The sequence below is a fragment of the Anastrepha ludens genome, chromosome 4 (genome assembly GCF_028408465.1).
Source record: "Anastrepha ludens isolate Willacy chromosome 4, idAnaLude1.1, whole genome shotgun sequence".
Classification (NCBI taxonomy): domain Eukaryota; kingdom Metazoa; phylum Arthropoda; class Insecta; order Diptera; family Tephritidae; genus Anastrepha; species Anastrepha ludens.
The window spans coordinates 610,161-634,348 of record NC_071500.1 but is presented as its reverse complement, the minus strand read 5'-3'; the positions used below and the strand labels follow the sequence as shown (position 1 = coordinate 634,348).

At 34.8% G+C, this 24,188-nt stretch overlaps 2 protein-coding genes across 9 annotated transcripts; one reads left to right on the top strand and one right to left on the bottom strand.

Moving 5' to 3' along the window:
* Positions 1–359: 359 nt before the first annotated feature.
* LOC128861288 (2-oxoglutarate dehydrogenase complex component E1) lies at positions 360–24,084 on the bottom strand. Of its 8 annotated transcripts, none has more exons than XR_008454359.1 (15): positions 17,066–17,198; positions 12,129–12,245; positions 11,920–12,060; positions 11,684–11,860; positions 10,790–10,919; positions 7,077–7,155; positions 6,837–7,013; positions 6,536–6,770; positions 5,756–6,469; positions 5,520–5,674; positions 4,572–5,466; positions 4,339–4,493; positions 3,134–3,370; positions 1,364–1,523; positions 360–1,272 (listed from the first exon to the last, which is right to left on the bottom strand). XR_008454359.1 is itself a non-coding variant. In XM_054099311.1 (14 exons), the coding sequence occupies exons 2-14, from the start codon at positions 12,219–12,221 to the stop codon at positions 1,424–1,426; spliced, it is 3,288 nt and encodes a 1,095-aa protein (XP_053955286.1). In that variant the 5' UTR covers positions 12,222–12,245; positions 23,993–24,084; the 3' UTR covers positions 360–1,423. The 8 variants fall into 8 exon arrangements, 6 of the variants coding, with proteins under 6 accessions (XP_053955286.1, XP_053955285.1, XP_053955284.1 ...); XR_008454358.1 differs by having other exon boundaries at positions 1,368–1,523; XM_054099311.1 differs by lacking the exon at positions 17,066–17,198 and adding an exon at positions 23,993–24,084 and having other exon boundaries at positions 360–1,523.
* Positions 13,087–14,892, top strand: LOC128860671 (jerky protein homolog-like). The gene is made up of 3 exons (XM_054098327.1): positions 13,087–13,428; positions 13,489–13,725; positions 14,761–14,892. The coding sequence occupies exons 1-3, from the start codon at positions 13,087–13,089 to the stop codon at positions 14,890–14,892; spliced, it is 711 nt and encodes a 236-aa protein (XP_053954302.1).
* Positions 24,085–24,188: the final 104 nt, after the last annotated feature.

The following is a 24,188-nucleotide window of genomic DNA, read 5'->3' as shown; positions in this document are numbered from 1 at the left end:
TTTCCTAATTAAAATATCTGTCTTTGTACATACAAAAGCTAACCCTTTCCCAGATGCGCATCGTTATCAAGGAAGCATTTCTTCCTTCTACTTGTACAATTATGTAAATATTAAAGCAAAAATTCCAATTTGGTTGTGTGTATAAAAACACACTCGCTCAATTTGCAACTAAACCTTACATATAACTTATCACTTGTTTAGTTGGTTGAGCAAACCAATGCAGTGCGTAAACCTCAACGAAACTTCAGTGTATAAAAAATAAAGATTATTATGCTATTTTATATACGTACATATGTACTCATATATATCTAGTAAATATCAACTCTGCATCAATGTTTAAAATCTATACAAGTGCTGAGTAAGTATGATGTTTTGTGTTTATTTAAATATTTCAATTTTTTATTTAATAGTATCATGTAGACTTATAAATTAATAGCATTAAATCATAGGCAACGATAAATCATAAACAATAGAATACATAAATAAAATCAAGAAATAAAGAAGCGAACCAAAGCCCGCGACAGGGATTTCACTTTTATAGGCACATTTATTTTACAAATTCTGAGTCATAATTAAATCAATGTTCTATTTAAATATAAAATCATAAACATAAAAATTGTTGTTTATTTTTACGCATCTATAAATATTACTTTTATGTCTGCGTATGTGGGCAAAAAGATGTATACCAGCGAAAAGTGGAAAGCATTTCTATGACAAAAAGTAGCTGGCTGAGAATATCAGGAAAAAAAGATGTTTATAAAAAAATAATAAACCAGATATTGCTCATTTACGATTTTGCAATTAAATTTTCATTTGCACCTTAGTTGAAAGGACGAATATATACGTTGGTACCTGGAGCTTCCCATCGACAACGCACAAAAGATAAATTAACAATACATATTGAAATTAATTAATCCCTGATAACTGGCTTCTTCGTAATTCACAAATTCAAAACTACTTTGCTACAGCAATTTATTAAAGTTTTTTTTAGCGTGTTTTCACGAACAATCAAAAACAACAAATTAAATTATGATGTCAATACACAAATTAAAACATTCACATAAACAAGCATTGTTCTGCTTCTATTTTAAAAATATTTGCATTTTTGTTCGATATATTCACATCTTTGAGTTTCACAAATGTTGAGACGATCTTTCTCAATACATTACTTAACAGTTTATCTTTATATCGTATTAATTATACTCTTTTTTACAAATGTCGACAGCACAAACTGCAATAACCATATATGTATGCAAATAGTTATTTATTATGCTGGTCAATAAAAATAAAAAATAAAATAATTTTATAAATTAAGTGTCCATTATTGTTGTGGGTTTAAGTCGCAGATTGTGGATGCGTGTACCTACAGAAATATCTCGAGCTGGTTGTTGACTTCATTGTGCATCACGTCGTATTCAGCCATTTAGACCGTCGTAGCATCGTTGAGCAGTGCGTTAAGCTCACGGGTGTGCTGCACCTTGGAGCCGGTGGCAGCAGAAGCGCTGCATGGCCTTCCAATATAGCTATAGTAAAAAATTAAGAGAGGAAGGAAAGAAAGGAGAGGAAGGAAAATAGCACAATGATTGTTTGTGCAAAAGTGGATTGGAAGGAAAGATGGAGGAAAAATAATAAATGGTTTGTGGGACGAAGTTGTAACAAAAACATAGGAAGGAAACAAATTTAATGAATAAATATTAGTTAAAAATTTATCAAGAAAAATGTTCTTCATAATGGAAATATTCGAAATTTATGGAACAATGCAGCGATAAAAATTTAAGAAGCGATTTATGGCGTACATTTCAATGAGTGAGTGATTCAATGCCTAATATTCATTACGCAATTTTTATGATGAATTAAACCAATATGGTGACCAATCCGGCATTACATGCCATTTCAATTCGTCACATTCAAAATATATGTAAAGGCCATAATGGAAACCCGACTTTATGAGCGAATTCAAGCATGCAAAATTAATTATAATTAAATGAGCGACTGATGGTTAATGGCACGCGCTTGAATGAATAGCAAAAATGTAAACCTGAAATGGTTATATACTCCATTTAAGGTTTATATTTTCGTTTATTAGTGAGATGATAGCCAATTACATTTTTAAAAGTAGTAGTCCTAGAATGAGATTTTATTCGATAACGGATAACTACGGAGCTCGTCAAGTTTACTCTCTACATATGTAACAAACTCTACCCTACCCAAAGTACTCAAATGGAACAGCTTTATATAAAGTATTTATTTCTATTATGGCCATTTGCCCAAAACACATACAATTACTTTAAAGATTTTCCACATCGAATCTCTTGAAATCAACGAAATATTGTCGTTCATGTCCACATTTCAGGCAGCCAGAGTGAGCGATTTGTACGGCGTCGCAGTAGAGGGATAATGTAAATTATTTAAATTGTATTTGAAACCGATCGGATGCTTCTCTTTTGATCTTCAAAGTTGGCTGTACTCCTTAATAGATTGACAAACATTTTGCAAAGACAACGGATAAACGAGAAAATACAAGGGGTGCAACAAACACTATGAGCATGCATTCAAGCCATTCAAGCTACATGTATGTATATGTAAATGGCAGGGAAATTCATGGAGGAGAGGGCTCAAAACGAAAAATTTGGTGTGATGTCAAATGGTTAATCAAATGGAAGAAGAATAAGATGAAGCGTATTAGTTAAATCACAACATTAAAACACTGAAAACATAATGCGTGCATTCAAAAACTAACTTCAACCAATTTTGCGCTACCTTACTTTCGGTTCATTTAATTAATTAAAATTGAAAAAATACAATTTTGGCAAAATCAAATTAGAACTTAAAAACTCTGTCAAATACAGAAATTTTGGAACTTTGTGTTTCAATGGTCTTTCTAAAATATATGTAAGTCGGAATTTTGTAAATGCTATGCCAAAACCGTACATGAAAAAATAAAATTTTAACGCACAAACAAGTGAATAAGGCTATAAATTGTTCCAATGATGTTTGTTGTTTACAGAAAATAATAGATTTTATGCAAATGTAAATAGATAGCGAAACATTCGCTGCTGCAGCGCATCGCCCCATTTAATTTCGACATACACATTTGTGCGCTGTGAGAATGCAGCTCGCGCTCTTTCCTCACCTAATTTTACGTCCAAAGTTGTATTTTGGCGAAATGTCCTGGATGCCAGCGGGCTTATTGAAATTGCCTTGCATATCACGAACTTCGCGCATATCGAAATAGTCGACTGGTTTCTGATCGCCTGCGGCGCCGTCGGCCTTTTCATTGGCGAACATGCGACTCAACCACGGTTTCGATTTCGAATCGGAATCGGAAGCAGAGTCGGCACTAGTTTGTCTTGTGGTCTGGGTAGAGGAGCTGTAACAATAACACACACACAAAGGATGGATTTTGTTCTTTCGGCATTCGAAGTTACGAGTTTATTAAAGTATTCCTTTGCATTCGCACTGTGGCTGTTTTTAACAATTCCACGGTGAACATATTTAACACTTTAATACAGTATTTACACATGTATATGTATATATGTATTATACATATATATATATATATATATATACGGCACTCTTTGTTAGAAGAGCGTATCTATACAGATAACGTTTTAGTAGGAAAATGAAAAATATTAGTTTTTGGATAGAAGTGATTAAAATAAACAAAGGGGAAATCATTTAATTACAAGAACAAACTCTCAAATAAAAAAACATTTCATAACTGTGCTGTCAGAATTAAACATAGTTTCATTTTTAAAAGGACTGTGATTTGCGAAAAAATAAAAAAACGCTCGCTTCATGAATTTTTGGGATTTTGCTTGATTGCATATTCGTTTTTTATTAATTTCCCTTGCCTGAGCATTAAATTATATCAAAAATGTGTATTTCAAGAAAAAAATATAACTTTATACTATACTATACTTTTTCTATAAGTGAAAGTAATCTCTTTTCTAACATTTGTTATTCTAACCTAGCGTAACCTTATACCGACACACGTTACCGACAACTGACTAATACCATAGCGATAAGCATACAATAGATTAAGACTACATGAATGCAGTTAGAAAATTTTGTATTGCATGTATGTGAATTTCAATGACTCTTTCATAGTTTTAAAAAACATAGTACTCAAAATTTAACTGGGATAGAATATATTTGAAAACTGAAATCGCTTTTGACACACCACATTACAAAATCATAATGTGTTAGCATGTACTTATGCGGTTTTCTCAATAACTCTTAAAAAAATATTCAATATAAAAAGAAACAAGTCGTAAAACGAACAGAAGAAAAGAAAAGAATGATGAAACCTTCATGCTAATGTTAACAAAGACTTACCCAATATCTTTATCGTGGTTTAGTGCGGTCAAGAAACGAGGTTGCACATACGTCCAGGCACCCTGGTTCTTGTGCTCTTCCTGTACCCAGAACAAGTCGGCATTCTTATATACGTTGCTTTGTTCTTTGACTAAGTCGAATGGGAAGGGAGAAATCTAATGCACAACGAAACCAGGCACAGAAAAATCAATAAACCTTAAAATAACTCTAAAAATGTTCAATAGATTCCCAACCTGTTCCACACGCACGATGGCGATGTCTTTTTCTAATTTCTTATCCTCGCGTGCCTTTAGCAGGTCGTAGAAAACACGTCCAGTACAGAAGAGCACTTTTTTCACATTATTTGCGTTTTCAGCAGCAGGGCCTTCGTCAGGAATTATGCGTCTGAATTCACTACATTCGGCCATTTCCCTGAATGGACTTCTTGCTAATGGATGACGCAACAGAGACTTGGGAGTCATTATAATCAAAGGCTTGCGGAAAGGCAAGGCGATCTGGCGACGCAAAATGTGGAAATAATTAGCTGGAGTTGAACAGTTGGCTACGATCATATTAATGTCATGCAATTGTCGAATGGCAAATTCTTCAGACTCGGGAGGGAAATAGTCGGGATCATCAGCGCATAGGTTCAGAAAGCGTTCTAGACGACCCGATGAGTGCTCTGGGCCCATACCTTCCATACCATGAGGCAAAAGACAGACCAATCCAGATTGGCGAACCCATTTGGCTTGACCGCTCGCGATAAACTGATCGATAATACATTGAGCAGTGTTACAGAAATCACCGAACTGAGCTTCCCACAACACCAAAGCATTGGGGTTAGTCATAGAATATCCGTGTTCGAAACCCAAAACAGCAAACTCCGAAAGGGAACTATTCGAAACTGAATAAGGTGCTTGATCGGGATACAGGTGTTGCAAAGGATTATAGACTGCTTTGTCCACCAACTGGTGATGTAATACATGATGCCTGTGTGAGAAGGTGCCACGCTCAACATCCTGACCAGACAACCTCACATGAATACCCTCTTTAAGCAGCGATCCAAAAGCCATTGCCTCTGCTAAGGCCCAGTCAGCAATCCCCTCGTCAACCATTGCCTTGCGAGCAGCCAACACACGTAGCAAACCCCTGAAATATTCAAATATTATATTCATTTGTATTCATCGTAAAATGACAAATACTTGTGAATGACGAATTCAGCGGCATTTGGAGGAGGTAATGAGAATCGGTTGCCAATGTGTACAAGGGTTTCCTCTTTCACGCCTGTTGGTGATACTTTCAGAGGATCTTTGCCTTCGAAGAACCCAGACCAGGGAGAATCAAGCCAATCCTTGTACTATTGAAATGTATTATTAATATTATAAAAACATACTTTTATTTAAGTAGTGCGATATACTCGTACATAGCTTTATCTTACCTTAATATGTGTTTCCTGCTTAGCTAATTCCAAAGACTCCTCGCAGATTTTATCGTACTTGTCTGCCACAGTCTTCACTTCTTCAGGTGTGACAGTGCCTTCTGCGATGAGTTTGTTCGCGTACAATTCCAAGCAAGTTTTGTGCTTTCTAATCTTTTGATACATGAGCGGTTGTGTGAACATAGGCTCATCCACCTCGTTGTGGCCATTGCGCCGGTAGCTGACCAAATCGATAACGACGTCCTTGTGGAAGGTAGCACGCCATTCAGCGGCTACTCTACTAACATGCACAACAGCTTCTGGGTCGTCTGCATTCACATGGAAAATTGGAGCGTTAACAACACGTGCCACATCCGTGCAGTAGGGCGAGGAGCGTGAGAAACGCGGATCTGTGGTGAAGCCAATTTGGTTATTCACGACAACGTGAATGGTGCCATGCGTGGTGTAGTCGGGCAGATCTGACAAGTGCATCGTTTCGTATACAACACCTTGACCACTGAATGCAGCATCTCCATGCAATAATATAGACATCACCTTTTTGCCTTCTTGATCACCGCGATAAAATTGTTCAGCGCGAGTTTTACCCTGCACTACAGGGCAGGATGCTTCCAAATGGGAAGGATTGGCAACAACGGCTAATCTAATATTTTTGTTTGTGACACGATTCAAGCGTTCAATGTAGGTTCCTAAATGATATTTCACATCACCGGACCCCTGTAATGATTTCATTAAATAACATCTTCAAGAAATCAAATCAGAAATAATAAGACTGAAACTCACGTCGTCTTCTGCTTCCAAACCAGCGAATTGTGTGAATATTTGGGGTAAAGGTTTACGACAAACATTGGCTAAGACATTGAGGCGACCTCGATGTGGCATTCCCATTATAACCGATTCGACGCCCAACTCAGTTGAAACATCAATAACCTCTTTCATGGCTGGTATGAGCATCTCACCACCCTCTAGACCGAAACGCTTTTCAGACGAATATTTCTTGGCCAAAAAGGCTTCAAACCTAGAACCAGAAAAAGTTAATTGTGTCTAAAAAACGAAACCGTTGATGCGTTGCAGTAAAACTTACCCTGTTGCTCGGGTCAAACGTGCTAAAATAAGCCGCTTTTGTTCTGGTGAAAAATTCGTAACTCCAGGTGTCTCAAAGCGTTTTCTAATCCAATTGCACTGCTCCAACGAATTGATGAACATATACTCCACACCCACTTTATTACAGTATACATTTTCCAGGCGGTTAAGGATCTCACTAAATAATTAAAAAAAAAAGATGTATAATTGCTATTCAAGAAAATTTAATAAATTTACTCACCGCAAAGGTAAAGTAGTTTCATCTCCACCGATGAATGTAGTACTGGGAAGTTTAAAAGGCCGATCCATATCTTGTTCTCCTATATTTCCAGAGCAAATTAATTAGAGTAAGCCCAATTAATATATGTTTCAAATTAAAACATTTTACGAGTACATCAAACATATGCATATTTTTAGAGTTTGCTTTGAAATCCGGAGATCCTTTTTACATAACATGCTCTATGTCAACGCTTAGTTCAAGCAGAAGTTATGGATGCACAGTTGTGGAGTTCTTGGTAAGTTAGACAAAATTCACGACCTGCCGAAACGTACTTTCATTTCAAACATTTATGTATGTGCAAGCGATTTGATGTGAGTGCAAATTCAGCGTTTCAAAGTAGTATGAAGGAGTAGCTTCGAGGGATCTCTAATGTATTTTTAAACAACTATTTTAATATATGTATACATATGTCTTTATGTATGAATGTTAAAATAAAAATTTCTTGTAAGCATCAATTTTGATGAAACGAATTTCGAGTATAGCATTCAGTTCAATTTCGAATCACTTTTTGTGAAAGCCCATTACCAAGACTACATTGATTCAATAATACATTTTTTGCGACTGCACATGTATGTATGTATATATGTAAATATGAATATTTAATGCTCAAAACTTATGAGTACATCCTTTATGTTTTCTTTTCATTATTGCGCCAATGTTTCAAAAATGTATGCGGGAATTCAAAATCTACTATGTAATTGTGTTCATAGAAGATGATTTTTAAAAGAAAAAATCTACCAAATATTACAAATGTTACTCCGATGAGTGTTCGAGGCATGTAAAGGATAATTGGAGTAATGAGTGGATAGATAGAAAATTATTTGATGAGCTGACAAACAAATATTACCAAATGTATCAAATACATTTCAATATATATATGCTATACAGATGTGAGAATATACGTTATATGAGATTTGGTTTAGGATAAAATACATACGAACACAGGACATTTAATGCATACTTTGGGTTCAAGATATCATTTCGAGTTCGTGTTTGAGTTTAATTTTGATATGATGTCTATTTGGCGTATCCTACTTACCAAAACTGAAATTAGCGTAAATGGCTTTCGTCGTGCAGTTGTCGGGCAATTCTGCGACATTAATTTCAAGAGGGTCGAGGTGTGCAATGTTATGTCCTCGAATCTATTGAAACGGTTCAAGTTTGTGGGTTTGGTCATTGACGAACAAGCACATAGAAAAAATTTGGAATCCGTTTTTGTACATATTTTTAATTTTTTTTCATTTTTATTCGAATTAGCAACATATGTGGTAGCATAGAAGGATAGGCAGAAATTTTACGAATAATCAAATAAGAAGAGATATGTAAAGAAAAGAAAATAGAGGATTAAAATAATAAAATCACATCGAACAAATAATAGATTTTTTCCAAAATAAAAATAATTACAAAAGAAATCCCAATTTTTACAAGAATGCAAGCGTTTGCAGGAAATGCAGATGATCTGCGTGAGGTGCGTACGAAATTCATGTAAGTGAGAGGTGTTGATGCGTACACTAATTAATTAATTCCGTTTTAACATTTGCGAAAAACATATTTGATTGTGATATTTTTACATACACTTGATCCTCTTTTCCCATAATTTTTTTACAAGTTTTTCTCTAAATATGAACGATTAATAAAATGGTTTCGTAGAAAAATCGATCTGTCTATGTTATTCATTATTAACTATCTTTTACACAATTTCATGAGAAACTTGAAAACTAATTTGATCTCGTAATGATCTCCTCGCCTGTGTGATAGCGAATATTTTCGTTTAGATCAAACATTAACAATACAATAATTATTTATTTATTATAATATTTATAAGATTTGCATTATAGCATAAACAGATGCAATGTTCTTACGAAACGAGTTAGTGCATTTGATGATACATGCAAACACATTTCTGTTCTCATGAAATTTTTATATGCCCATATATTTTTTGATAAAAATAAATAATAGGTAGTTTTGCAGGAAATCAGTTTCTGTAATAAATCGACAAAATTGTCGATCGTAACGACGTTACAGCGATTCGATCCAAATTGTTCAACTGGTCGAGAAAAGGTGTTTCTGTAAGCATTAATCGACAAAATGTGGAACAGTGAGAAAAATGGTATGCCAATCGACAAGGAATATGCAAACTGTTTTAACAATTGATTGTGGCAACATTAACAAAAACAAGCATGAAAACCAAAATGTGTATACAGAAATTTTTACATTGATAAATAAGCGAACAGAGCTGTAATTAATTATTGCACATATTTTCAATTCATATTTAAAATTTAATTAAACAACAGCCCTATAAAAATGGGCATCCCTCACCACAGAGTGTATTGTCACATTTGTAATCAGCCAGAGAAAAACGAAACGATTCTGCAGTTCCTCTGTGAATGCCCTGCCTTATGGCAGAGATAATGTCTCGAAGAGAGAGTCTCGAACAACTGTCTGGCTCAGACGTCAACAACCGAATAAGGTTCTTAAACCGCACAGACTGGATATAGTCAAGATAAAAATAACGATCAAACAAGTTGGTAGCGAGGATGTGGCAATAAAATAGTGGGGAAGTGCTGGTTGGATTGTGGATGAATCACCACTTTTAACAACCAACCAACCAACCAACCTCTATAACTGCGTAACATAATGCAGTAAACTGATGCCCATTATTTGTATACTTAAATATGTAAATGCAGTATTAAAAAAGTTTAACAAGCACAGACTAAAGGCTCTGTATTTCTGTATAGCCTAATCCGTAGTGGGGCATGGGATATGCATGGGTGGGTGTTGTCTCTGACTTAAACTAAGTCGCAAAAAATTAAGTTCCACAGATTACAAAACTCTTAGCTAGATTCTGTTATGAATTATTCACATATATAACAAACGAAACGTGTGTTGTCACCACCTCAAGGAAAAGTGAGAATAATGGTCGAGAATATTTATTTTCATTTGGTTACAGAAACACGTGCAATCGAGTATTTCTTCTGGAATGGAATGGAGCACGTCAGTTGAGTACCAGGGTTGTCGATCAATCCGACTCTTTTTTTTTAAGAAACGCAACAAATGAGAGTGACGTCAAATCGACTAATTCAATCGATAACTTGACCGAGAATAGCTACAGAATCGGGCTACTGGTGTACTTGTTTCCAACTATTGCCTGCGCGCTTGGGAATTGTAGTATTTTTAAGGGTACCCATAATGAGAGTATGCCTTATAAATACTTGAGTTTTTTTTAATTACTACCAAACTTATGTAAAATAACTTAATTATACTGCATTCAAAAAACAAAGCCAGTGGTTTCAAAATCAATATTTCAATTGCTATGAGCAACAACATTAAGCATTTTAGAAGTATTCACGAGTAACTTAATAAATTCTAAGTGGATACCTCTAAAATGTAAGTATGTACGTAACTATGTATAATGTTTTTCAGAACAGCTAATTATAAATTCAACTGTAAGACAAACTTGTATTACCGTTCGAAAATATGGAGTCAGACAGGTCGGTTGTCAATTAGAATTAGAAAAGGAAAATTAGATCAAAAAAACTTCAACTCCGAATTTCATTGCGACAGCAATGAATCGTTGATGCATAGTATTATTTCTTTTCTAGTTATATATGCCTCATTTTCAATCTCAAATTTAATTTTAAATTATAAAAAATTAAATCAGTTTTAGCAATTACCAACGAAAAAGGAGGAGTGCTGCCGCAGCACAGCTTCGTTAGCTCGTCGGGTCTGACCATCTTTGCTGACAGCAATATCCTTTCTCAAGATGCCGATTGGATCCAGATCAGCTGCCAAATGACCACGAGACTTAAGGCGTAACAACGTTATTCATTCAAAGGAATCACATTAATGCACGATTATTCAGATCGTTCATTCATTTTATTTCATATCATTTGGATGTTGATGAAGGGTTTCATTGTTGTTGGGTTGATTGTGTACAATAATCGATTATTTGAATGATTTATGATTGTAAATAAAACAAAATAAGGTAAATTGTGCAAATAAATGGCCAAACTTAATTTTATGTTGAAGTAAAATAAAAACTCACTATAGATATAAAACTTATAAAATGTATTAAAACTGATAACACCAAGACAATTATGTGTCGCGTAATATGAAATATTTTATAAGTTAGGCCAATTCTATTTAGTTACCGATTTAAATTGTACTTTGAAAGTTTTAAAGTGTTAAAGAATTTGTTTTCAACGCCCAGCATCAAATTAATACTAATATACTATTAGCATATTAATACCATGAAATTGCCTTTGTACGTATTATAGTAAGAGGCAAATATCCAAAAAGATATTTTCTATACTCATGCACACCGGATATTTTAATCATCCACGAGATTAAGATTTTGTATCTCAAATACCTATCTTTAATTAAAAATTATAAATTAGATACTAATAATTTGAACAATATTTATCTATTTAACACGGGATCGCAATGAAAATGTGCATTCGTGAATGTTATTAAATAATACAAAATAATAGTATTTTATACCATAAATGGGACAAATTGGGGGCACTAGTTTTATTGTTATTCCGAGGTTGGAGTACTGAATGACTTACCTGATAACTCCTTATGATAGCTTGTACTGCCAAGTGGTCCTCGATTGTCTTCGAATCAATGGCTCCACTAGAGGAGAGCCCACTAACGCCACTGGAAAGTGGAACCAAGTTTCTCTGAATAGGTTGGAAATCCGGTGGGGCATTATACGAATTGCTACGGAAATACGCATCCCACGACTATAATAGAAAATGTTTACACAAAGTCAATCGTAAATTTTTATATAAAAGATGTTTACCGTGTGCACTGAAGTTGGATCGCGTAGCCATGAGTTGTACATTTCTTCGACATACGTAGCGGACGTACCTGAGGCGAATTGCTCAGCTGGCGCCGAACTATATGCACGGATGGCAGCCAAAACTGTGGAATTTTTCCACATCTGTAATCCCAAGAACATTTCTATCAAAATTCATTATTTTTAGAGTAATAAACAATAGGTTTTCATGCCTTTGGACTGCCATCCTTAACCAACCACGTGGCAAAGTTTTTTTGTGCAATGGGTGATAGCACCAAATTAAAAGCCGTATGTGCTCTATGCATCTTGTTCTTGCCTTTTGAATTTCACTGTAATTATAAATATAAAAGTTTAAATTAATATAAATGTACAGTGCACTCGCGGTAACTCGAATAGCCGCTAAGTCGAACGACGTGCTAACTCGAACACATTTTTTTCCCTATTGACTACTTTGTAACTCGAACAATATTAAAAAGCGCTATAACTCGAACAAAAAAACAAATTTATTTGTACACACATTCTTTTCAAACATGTACATTTTGTACATACACACATATGTAATAGTATATGTATATAAATTATATGTATACTAGTGTATTGTCCATATGAATATTTCGGCGTTAATATCACGTTAGTTTTCTGGGAACAACATCTTGCATTGACCAAATTGCTTTAAATTTGTCATTTGTAGTGTATCAGTGCACGTGAGTAATGGATCGTAAAAGGTTGAAGTGTTTAACATTAAAAGACAGGGCTGAAATCTTTAACAAAATTAAACGTGGACGTAGTGTTACTTCTCTAGCGAAGGAATATGGGGTAGCCAAGTCCACCATTAGTCTTATAAAAAAGAAAGATAAGGCAATTTTAAAAGCAGTAAACAACACGTTTTTGGGTCCTGGGAAGAGAACTTTAAAAGCTTCTGAGTTTCCTAAAATGGAAGCCGCTTTATACAAATGGTTTCTGTCCCAAAGGAAAAAGAATTACCCAATAAGTGGACTCATCTTGAAAGAAAAAGCGAAAGCTTTTCATACCCAGTTGTGTAGGGAAAATTCTACATTTTTTGCCAGTGACGGGTGGCTTCAAAACTTTAAGAAACGTTATGGAGTACGTTTGTTAAAAATTTCTGGAGAAAAACTGTCATCACAGCCAGAGCTGGTAGACCCTTTCAAAATGGCTTTACAAGAAAAAATAAAGGAAATGGAGATATGTTCCCACCAAATATATAACGCCGACGAGTCCGGATTGTACTGGAAACTTCTTCCTGAGAAAACTTATGTTTCGTTGTCGGAAAAACAAGCACCGGGAAGAAAGTCTGAAAAGCAGCGTTTTACATTTATGGCATGCACTAACGCTACCGGCAACCATAAGCTTAAGCTTCTCGTTATTGGCAAAGCAAGAAATCCTCGTGTTTTCAAAAATTTTAACTGTCCGGTGGAGTACAAAAATTCCAAATCAGCCTTGATGACTTCGGCGATTTTCAAAGACTGGTTTCATAATTCGTTCGTGCCGCAGGTAAAATCCAGATTCATTAAAATAATTTTTTTAACCAAGTTAAATGACTTTAATATTTAGGTAAGAAAATATTTGAAAGATGGGGGACTACCTGAGAAGGCTCTTCTTCTAATTGATAATGCCCCATCACATCCCAACGAAATCGAATTAAAGTCCGAGGATGGTTTAATTTTAACTATGTTTATGCCGCCGAATGTGACACCATTGATCCAGCCAATGGACCAAAATGTAATTCGTATAACGAAACTATACTACAGAAATTTTCTACTGGCTTCCATTTTCAACAATAATTGCGATGTAACCGAATCTATGAAAAAAATTAATTTAAGAGACTCAGTAACTTTCTTAGATGCAGCTTGGAGTCGGTTAGAAAAGGAAACCGTATCCAAATGTTGGAAAAACATTTTGAGTTTTGCCAACTTAGGCGACTCTGATGAAGATAATATTCCATTGAGCATTAAAAAAAAAACAAGACTCTCTTCTTAATAAGTTTAACAATTTAGCCCCACAGGTATTCTGACTGGAATATATGTTTTAAAACTTTGACTTCTTTATGAAAAACATAATTTACAGGTCGAATTTACGCTTCATGATGTTAACAAATGGAATGATGGTGCCGAATTTACCGACACAGAAGTAATAATTGAAACTAGTGATTCTGAGTCTGAGTTTAACAACACAACTGAGACATGTGAGCGGATATCATCTGAGGAGGCAGTTAGCTCTATCAATAAGGTAATTCAGTGGGCCACAACTGAACAAGTAAGCCCCGCAAAGGTTAACACTCTTCAATTGCTGCGTGAAAAAGCCATATTCAACATTGCTGCAGGCAAGAAAAGACAAACACACATTACAACTTTCTTTTCGGCCTAACTTTTCTGTTAAAGCTGACTTTTTTGTGTAACTGACACAAAGACTGCCAAATATTTGATGAAAAATATTGAAACGAATTAATTATTTTAAACATATTCATGTTCATATCCAAAATAATAAGTAAATTTAATTGAAAAAAATCGATATCGATGACTGTTTTTTTAACATAGCACACTCAATTGATAAGTCGAACAAATTCGATAAATCGAACAGCGCCTGTTTTAATTAGTTCGAGTTATCGCGAGTGCACTGTATATCAATATTCATCAAACAGAAACTTTCACGATGAGAATACTTAACTAAATTTGCGAAAAAAGGATAGGCTAGTGCAGCCTTGCAAGTTGTACACCCACATGCATATATTATGTCAATTGCTATAAAAATATTGATTAAATACTACACTATAGTTTAATTTTTAACTGATTTTTCATATGATTTTCCACCTCATTTTTACTGAAGGGTATTTCCGTCATTGCTTTGCTATGGCTGCGAAAGTTGAAACTGCCACAGCGAAAGCGAAGTAATACAATAAAAACCGAAGTTGTGCTCTCGGTGTACTGCGAAGATGGTTACAACACGACAGTGGTTTAGAAAAGGCCTTTATTTTGCAGTGGCTATTGCTACCATAGCTGCGGCCGTAACTGTTATGTTTTGCATTTGTGTTACAAGAAGATCACATATGTTCTTTCGGTCTAGCAAGGCTCACAACTTGAAAATTGCAATGAAATCTGAATTCAGTAATTAATAAAAATGCGAAAAAATAAATTTTAATATTTCCATTTTTCGAATAAATGTTTCAGTTTATTTTCTACGATAATGTGTAGTATATTCCCACCAGAGTCCACCGCAGATCAAATATTAAAAATTAATAAAATTGCATTGTTTTAGTACACTTCCCATTTAAAGATATTTTTTGTCTGTTTTTTGAAGTTTGTTATTATTATGTGATGATTAGTAAAAATTTTAATTGTAATCCTACTTCCTTTTATTCCTAATAACTTCCGCGGCCTATCTCCAGAATTCTTCACCTGTTTTCCTTCTCAGCGGTGTTTATATCTTATCAATTTTATTGAGAACACTTCGGCAACTTTTTTTGCTGATTTTCCTTTATAGCAACTAAAATATAATATTATATAACTGAATAACGTAGTAACCAATGCGCTTTCCTGGATGTTGCAAATAGCATAACTTTGCTGTTCAAGGCTAACAAAAACTATTTTTTCCACAATGGAGAGTGTTGCCACATGTTAACACATATGTGTTTTGCTGTTGTTGCATTGTTTGCTTAGATTTAGCAAAGAATTATTTGACACAAACAAAATTGTATGTTTTGTTTTCAGTTGAAGTCACAGCACAGCTAAACGAAAAACTTAGTTGTGCTTATTCGGCTGTTGAAACGTGATCAGCAAAGCCAAAATGTCTCCCTAACTTTCTCAACTTTATGAACCACCCTGTGTACAACTCCAAATGTATGTATGTAAATTTGTCCAGAAGCCAGAATATATTTTTCCAAAATTTTTCGATAAATCCAATATTTTAACATAAGTGCGCACAAAACACGATTTTAACCTAGTTGAAGTGTAAATTATACAATTTTAACCGAAAGTTGTCATTCTTATCTTAATTTTCATTTAGCCCTACCGAGCCCTATCAAATTCATCAGCAAATTAAACCGATTTAGAAGCGCAGCATCACCTTACTTCGGGATGATTTGTCGGACCAGTTTTGCGTATTGGTTTTGTTTATACAATGATGAAAATAAATTGATTCCAAGGAACATTGTTCGTATTTACTTGCGTTGCTCGCTTAGACAACTGCAGGCGAAGAGATGTTTTAAATTAAGCTTATCACTAAACATAATTACTGGCCGCCGCACTTGACACTAAATATTTAATGACTAAGTACGCCGTTAAAGTCACTGGACATCGGAATATACTGTATAATCACATTTTGACCTTTTCGGCTATGAGTTGGCAATTTATGTTTACTCTCTATTAGTGCGCATATATGCACATCATTAATCAAGTGATTGAAAGCATCGGAAAAGTTGTTGCTATGTTTGGGTTAATAAAAAAATAAAGTCAACGGCCTTGGCCTTAAACTATTGCCGACAAACAAATACAAAAGGCACGGGCGGGTTGAGGCAGAGAAGTTTTCTGCTGTTCAAAATTGTATCAGCCAGTCACGTGAGAGAATTGCATTCATAACATACATATGCACAAACACACTTGAAGTTAAAACACACAAGTCGCTCTAACAAGGGCGTGGAAGACGACCAGCTGCTGAATATTTTTTGGTTAATTATACAAATTTCTTAATATTACTGCATCAAGCAAAATATAAGCCGAAATCAATAGCATATACGCGTATATTAAAATATTACGGTCTAGTTACGTAAAACTAAAATATAATTTTTATACACTTTTCACTACCTAAAAACGAATAATTGTTACGACAGCCATTCGATTACATAATGACGAAAAATTTGTTAGAACGAATGCCTAAACCAAAATCCCCAAATTACGATAGAGGCAGAACACACTAGTATCACTGAATGGGGATAAATTCACTCTTAAATTAATTCATTCTCAATCAAAAACTCAGATCAAGGTTAGACGGAGAACGCACTTCAATAATATGCTTAAATTATGTCACATTTTAAATCTTCGGATTTACTTTTATTCTTTAATACGACATACAACGACATTATTAACAAACAAAAAAAATACTGGAAAACTCTCGCACTTATTGCTTTCTCACATACCTTGCAAACACCTCTACCTCCCGCAGCACATATGTGATTCCACAATGCGTTTTTGTCTATGTCTGTACGTTGGCACAGCCGCGCGCGGACTGAACGAACTCTCGCCACCTATAGGCGAAACGCAAGCAAAGAACTGAAAAACACAAAATTCACACAGAAAACTGAAAAGTAATTATTTGACAATGCGGGCCAATTTGTGCAACGGTTATATCCCGCGATGAATTTACCTAACGATTTCAGTTTTTGAGAAAACAAACAAAGGGTAAAAAATACCACAAATTTAAACAAAAATGAATACATGAACTATTTGGCCAAAATATACTACTATAGAGTAGGTGCCGATCGGCCACATAATTCAACTGCCGTATATGCAGCACATCTCAAACTGTAGTACGGGTATATACATATGTTTCCGAAGGTGGTATGCAAGGGGATAAAGACAACAAATAAAATACACGATGGCTAAATTTGATAAAAAAAAACCTATAGACTTACATTTTGTATAGTCCATAATTATACTATGTTGCGCTCTGGCAAGTTCTACTTCAGAACCAGAATATAAATATTATGGATCGAAACTAAAAACTTCCAAAGTAAAGAAAATAATTAAAAATTATGATACAGAATTCATTGATTTGAAATTCACGTTCACAACCATAAACCATAAGCCCAAGACTCAATTTAATGAAACATATCTGTGGCAATATATTATAACATTTTAAATCAAGTCAAAATCGAGTAAAGTCATATTCTGCAGTAAAGTCATATTCTTTTTGCAATCCACATTTGGATCTAACCCGTTTTCAAATACTGCATTTTCCGAAAAAGTTATCACGGTTAGTTTTTCAACGTCCATACTTTTTGAATATATTTCCTACGACAAATTATCTTAAGGCTACGTTTTTTCAAATATAATGCCGACTAATAAAGATTTTTTTCTTAAAAACTTATGTCAACGCAAACTCAATAAATAATAGACCATTTTTAACACATTTAATGTAATCAAACGTCATACGTTTACTTACATACGTGTTTATGTACAAAATACATTTTTAGACTTCCATCACTTAAATGGACATAAGAGCTTATGATAAAATAAAAATTACCAAATAGGTAAAATGTGACGTTTTGCAAAACCTTAGGTCTACTTACAGTTCTTTGATAAATTATCATTTGACGATAACGGCTTTTTAAATCAACATATGTTTGTTGTTGTGCGTGTTCATTTCTTTTCTTTTTCTACTAAGCTGTTCTGTTGCTGAAAGTCTGTTTTGTTAAGAGAATTCGCTTGTAAAAATGGGAAGTTCAAATATATTTAGCGTATAAGACTTTATTAATGTGAGTATCGCTGATTTCTCTAGTGACGACTCGGTTGTTCATTCCAATTTTAATATACTTTATGTAAGTAATATATATATATATATATATATATATATATACATATATATAATAAGTAAGCAGGCGGCCAACAAGTGCTACTTTGGAATAAGTAGGCAATTGAATAGTAAAGTCCTCTCTCGACGAACAAAACTAACACTCTACAAGACTCTCATCATGCCCGCCCTAACGTATGGCGCAGAAGCGTGGACGATGACAACATCCGATGAAGCGACGCTTGGAATATTTGAGAGAAAGGTTCTGCGCAAGATTTTTGGGCCTTTGCACGTTGGCAACGGCGAATATCGCAGGCGATGGAACAATGAGCTGTATGAGTTTTACGACGACATAGACATAGCGCAGCGAATAAAGATCCAGCGGCTACGTTGGCTGGGTCATGTCGTCCGAATGGATACAAACGCTCCGGCTCTGAAAGTATTCGATGCGGTGATGAAGGCCTCCTCTGCATTGGAAAGATCAGGTGGAGAAGGACTTGGCTTCCCTTGGTGTGTCCAATTGGCGCCGGTTAGCACGAGAAAGAAAGGAATGACGCGCTTTGTTAAACTCGGCCAAAATCGCGTAAGCGGTTATCGCGCAAATTAAGAAAAGAGAAAGCAGGCGGCCGCCGTAGCCGAATGGGTTGGTGCGTGACTACCATTCGTTATTCAGAGAGAACGTAGTTTCGAATCTCGGTGAAACATCAAAATGAAGAAAAGGTTTTTTCCAATAGCAGTCGCCCCTCGGCAGGCAATGGCAAACCTTCGAGTGCATTTCTGCCATGAAAAAACTTCTCATAAAAAATATCTGCCATTCGGAGTCGGCTTGAAACTGTAGGTCCCTCCATTTGTGGAACATCAAGACGAACGCCACAAATAGGAGGAGGAGCTCGGCCAAGCACCCAGAAAGGGTGTACGCGCCAATTATATATAATATATACAGCTTCCGTAAAAATAATAGCACCATAGGGTGTTGCGAAATTCTAACTTTAAAAAGATTGAAAAGAACTCAATTTTTTGAACATAAAATAGATTTACTTAATTAATTAATTTATCAGCATATTTTTAATAAGAAGAGACCCCATATTTCTGGCATATTTCAAAATATATTCACTTACTAAGTTATTTCAGTCAAAATAATAACACTATTTCAATCACAATGGCGAAAACAAAAAATTAACTTAAAAATGTAAAACAAAAGTACTTTTAATACATAACTATGATATTTGACTAGTATGTTAATACTTTATTGAGTATCCTTTATTGGCAAATACGGCCGCTCAGCGCCTTGCCATAGAATCTACTAAATCCTGGCATCTAGTAATCGGAATACTCTCCCAACTTTCCTTTACAACCATCCAAAGGGCCATATTACTAGTTGGATTGCCAGTGTGAACTGCCTTTTTAACATCAGTCCACAAATTCTCAATTGGGTTGAGATCTAAAGACTGTGGGAGCATTGTCCTACTGGAAGACCTATTTTATTGGCATTTTATCCTCTGCATATGATCCATGATCGTTCTAATCCAATGAATCGGACCTACTCCATAACAGGAAAAGCACGCCCATATCACAATGCTGGAACCCCCGCGTTTAATGGTTTTTTTAGTGTACATCGGTCTATATTCCTCTCGTTTGGTGGTCTCCTAACGAAACTACGAGAACCAGTCCCTCCATACAACACGATTTTGCTCTCATCTGTCCACAATATGTTTCTCTATTTTTTCACTGGCCAATTGGAGTGTTGCTTAGCAAATTTCATGTGTTCATTTTCAAGCGGAACTTTTCTCGGACTACAGGCGTTCAAATAATTTTCTCTCAGTCGAGTGCGAATGGTTTCAATATCTGTAATATCTGTGTAGCAGTAATATTTAGGTCCTTTTTAAGCTCCTTTGCTGGATTGAATGGCTCCTTCTTGCCCTGTCTAACTAATCGCTTGACGAGTAATGGCGACATAATAGGTTTTCGTATACGAAACTCTACTTTTTGGGCAAATTTCTTGGCATTACTAATCATTTTGTTTAAGCAGCCCAGGAACCGACTTATTTCGGCGAAAGTTTTGCCCTCCTCAAGCATTTTTTTAAATAATTTTCGTTTTTTCTTCAGTGCAGTGCTTTCCGCGGCCCATGTTTGAAAAAAAGATATTAATTAGATGTTTCAACTATTTTGTCTTTTAAAAAATCACCTTTTCTAACAAAAACGTGTGTTTCCTAATAATAATTTTAGCGCAAATGCTTTTTTTCGACAACAACATGTGCTTGGTGCTATTATTTTTACCGCGCTATTTTGCATTCCCCTTTCAATTTTGCCTCTTTTGAGAAGAACCGGTATCATTTTAGTTCTGTTTTTTGCTCTCCCAAATGAGAGAGACTGTCAGTAAGACAAGAGCTGCTTGTTTTGTTGCTATTACTTTCACCGGCACTGTGCACAATGTAAGTAATTGTACTAACTCAGTTTGAGAAAACGAAGTTGTAAGTGTTGCCCTATACTCATATATTGGCTGGTATTATAAAAAGTAAAATCTAGGAAATTTCAAACACGTCGCGAAAATAATTAAGCAACCTTGGGGAAAGTTATACTTTATCAGCTGAAAAACTTGCTCCTACTCGTGTTGGGCGACCACTGGAATCTTTCAGAAACAGATGCGCTGATAGAATATAACTTACATAAAGCATATCAGATACAGATGCGCTGATAGAATAACATATGTGGAACAGCAATTAATACACAAGCAGTATTTGGGGCAAGGCTCCTATAACTTACATAAAGCATATCATTTTTTAGAGATTGGTAGGATATGATTTGAATTGTCAAAAATGCTTCAGATTTACGATATCTGAGACAGAACAATTCATAAAAACCGTTGCAAAAGTAAAAGTAGAAGCTTGTGGTGGTGATTTGTGTGGAAACCTTCGTGTTCTAGAAAACTTTCTATATCAAAGGAAAAGAAAATTTTAGATTGAATTAAAAGCTTTCCGTCATACGAGTTGCACTATACTCGTCGTAATAATTCTACGCGTAGTATGCCGAGTTCGGAACATTTAATTAAAAATTTAAAACCTTCAATGCAAAATACCAGTTGCCAAATCTAAAGATCTTGAATCTCTAAAGTTCTGTTCTCTAAGCTTATGATAAGGAAAAATCTCTAAATGAAACTAAGCATTAACATTCCCCATACATGCACGGGGAATGCTGCTGGAGTGACAGTCCTTGGCCGGATATAAATCCGTGTCGGTCCTGTAACGTAGAACCGAGTGCTAACTGATACTAAACTAAATTGTTTTGATTTGATGTTGTTGTTGTTGTTGTAGCAGTATCTTCGCCCTGTCAGTGTAGTGTTTTGATTTGATCTTCAGCAGTGCCTTCCTACACTTCTGTTGAGAACTTCACTGTCAGTCTACAAAAGACTCTATGGATCTGTAACCTTAACATACATGGCGCAATTGCCACAAGAAATGGCAACGAAGTAGCTTCATGCGTATTCACTCATATACTGCAATTAAATGCCAATGTAAGTCATCTTGTATTGTACAGTGATTGCTGTACGCGTTAAAACAAAAATTCTTTCATTGCAACTATGTTTGCGATTTTCATACAATTGGACAACAATGTAATAGGTCCTATTATAAATTTATGGTTCCTGGCCGCACACACATGGAGTGCCATAGTGACCACGCTGCGACAGCGAAAAACAAATCTTCAATAAAAAACCATCATCCCCATGATTGGTACCAATTCATTAGAACAGTCGGAGTAAAAAAAATGTTTGGTTAACGAAATGAGACAGTAAAATATATTTTATTTTGCACCCGCATCAAAAATTTTATTAATACGCCGATACCTTTAATAGATTCACTAGACGCATAGAATTTAAAAAATGTTGTATACTTTATTCTTAAATTTTGTTATCTTGTCTGTAAAATTATATTAATTAGTAGTAAACATCGAATAAACGTTATGCGTTGGGATTATTATCTGGAGACAGCCTTAAAGACAGCAATAGAAGCAAATTAAGACTTGATGTATTAATATTCATATTTATAAATTATTGATAAAACTCTTAATTACACTTTTTTCGAAAATTAAAAATAGAGAAGATATCGAATATCAAAAGTCAATTTTACCGTTTACAAAATAAGTACTTCATTATAAAGATGATTGAAATACCTTTCGTTTATACCTTAGTATTTGTATAAGTCTTTAAAAACTACAATTTTTATAAAACAAATTACAAAGACTCTTTTTTCGAAAATTTTAGTAAATATCCAGTCTGTGAGGCATGAACATGGAGAAATTTATTAAAAAAGTACTAGGGGTACCAGTAGATGCGTACTAGGTGCAGTATTAATAATAATTATTTTTTACAGTCGGAAGTTCTTAAAAAACACTTCTATAATGTTTCACGACTTTTTTATTCCAAGCTTTCATCTACGGCGATTTGAAATTTTTTAATACTCCACCAAATTGCACTCTTTGTTTTGTTTTTTTATTTTTATTTAAATGACGAGATGACAATCCTCATAACGCCAGGGTATTCCACAGTCTGTAAGATCACTGGTGTGTAAGGCAATGATAAAACTCAATGTTAGCTTCTAAAATAAACGAAAAATAAGTGTTTAGAGTGCCATTATTTGCTGCTTCTTTTGCAATTTGATCTGTCTTTTCATTAACTGTCTACCATAATGACAAATTTCATTAAAGTATTCAAAATAAGTTTAGTAGAAAGCTATCGCTTAGTATATCAAGGCCAACCCGATGAGAAATATCAAAATGTTGCTGCCTAACAGAGATCACTCCTCGGTAGGTAAGGGAAAACCTAGGAAGACCAGCCTGGCCTAATATTTGGTGTTATAATAGGTTAATTGACACACCACCGACTTAAGTATTTTTGGTTGGAAGTCATCAGTAGCGATTTCCAAATATATCGTATCTACCACAATTAGTTCTCGTTACCGGAACAACCCGGATTTAAATCCGGTGGAGGCACTTCAACAGCATTCCCCAAAAATGAATGGCAAATGTTTTATGATGTTACAACACCAACATTACCAATACATGGTAAAACATACTCATTTTTCCTTATCTTAATAACAATTTTCTCTTTTCATTTAATCTCATTTGTCAGCTTTCAATTATCGCCGAAGGCAGAAGCCGTGCCCCCTCTTAACAAATGCCACACTAATACTCTGCCCACATTATGTAAGTGCGCATGATGAAATTAAATTGTTTTGCAACAACGAAAAGGAATTTAATCAAGCTCTGAATTCATACGCAATTTATTGAATGTAGTATCAAAAATTTATCAAATGCAAACAGTACTCACAAACGTAAAACAAATTTCTGGTGAGAGCCAAGTGTTCACTTTCTATTATTGGATAATTTTATAATCAAGAACATTGGATCGAAGGCACTTCCAGTTGATCTAAATTTTACGTTTTTCTCACAATTATGTTCCAAGCAAAATGTCTGTATATTTTAAATTTTTATATATTTGAATTTAAATGGCACAGATATGCTGTCGAGATTTTTTAACAATATATTTTATTATTTCTACCTGAAAAGCCGACTGCAAAGTAATTCGCCTGAATGGAAACCGAATTGGATTTGACAGATGACAATAATAGGTATTGCCAAGCCAACATAAAATCCAATAAACACTCTGTTGGAGACAAATACTTTTTGTTCTGAACTGTCTGCTATTCCATGAATTGAAACATGCTATTATTCGATCGCATAAAATTTAAATAAAT

Coding starts and splice junctions, on each gene's coding strand:
- LOC128861288 (XM_054099311.1), bottom strand. CDS start 12,221: ATGCATAGAGCACATACGGCTTTTAATTTGGTGCTATCACCCATTGCA. Junction 7,156..10,789: donor GCACTCCTCCTTTTTCGTTG/GTAATTGCTAAA, acceptor CTGGAAATATAG/GAGAACAAGATATGGATCGG. Junction 6,771..6,836: donor CGTTTGACCCGAGCAACAGG/GTAAGTTTTACT, acceptor TTCTGGTTCTAG/GTTTGAAGCCTTTTTGGCCA.
- LOC128860671 (XM_054098327.1), top strand. CDS start 13,087: ATGGCTTTACAAGAAAAAATAAAGGAAATGGAGATATGTTCCCACCAA. Junction 13,429..13,488: donor ATAATTCGTTCGTGCCGCAG/GTAAAATCCAGA, acceptor TTTAATATTTAG/GTAAGAAAATATTTGAAAGA. Junction 13,726..14,760: donor TTTTCAACAATAATTGCGAT/GTAACCGAATCT, acceptor TTTTTACTGAAG/GGTATTTCCGTCATTGCTTT.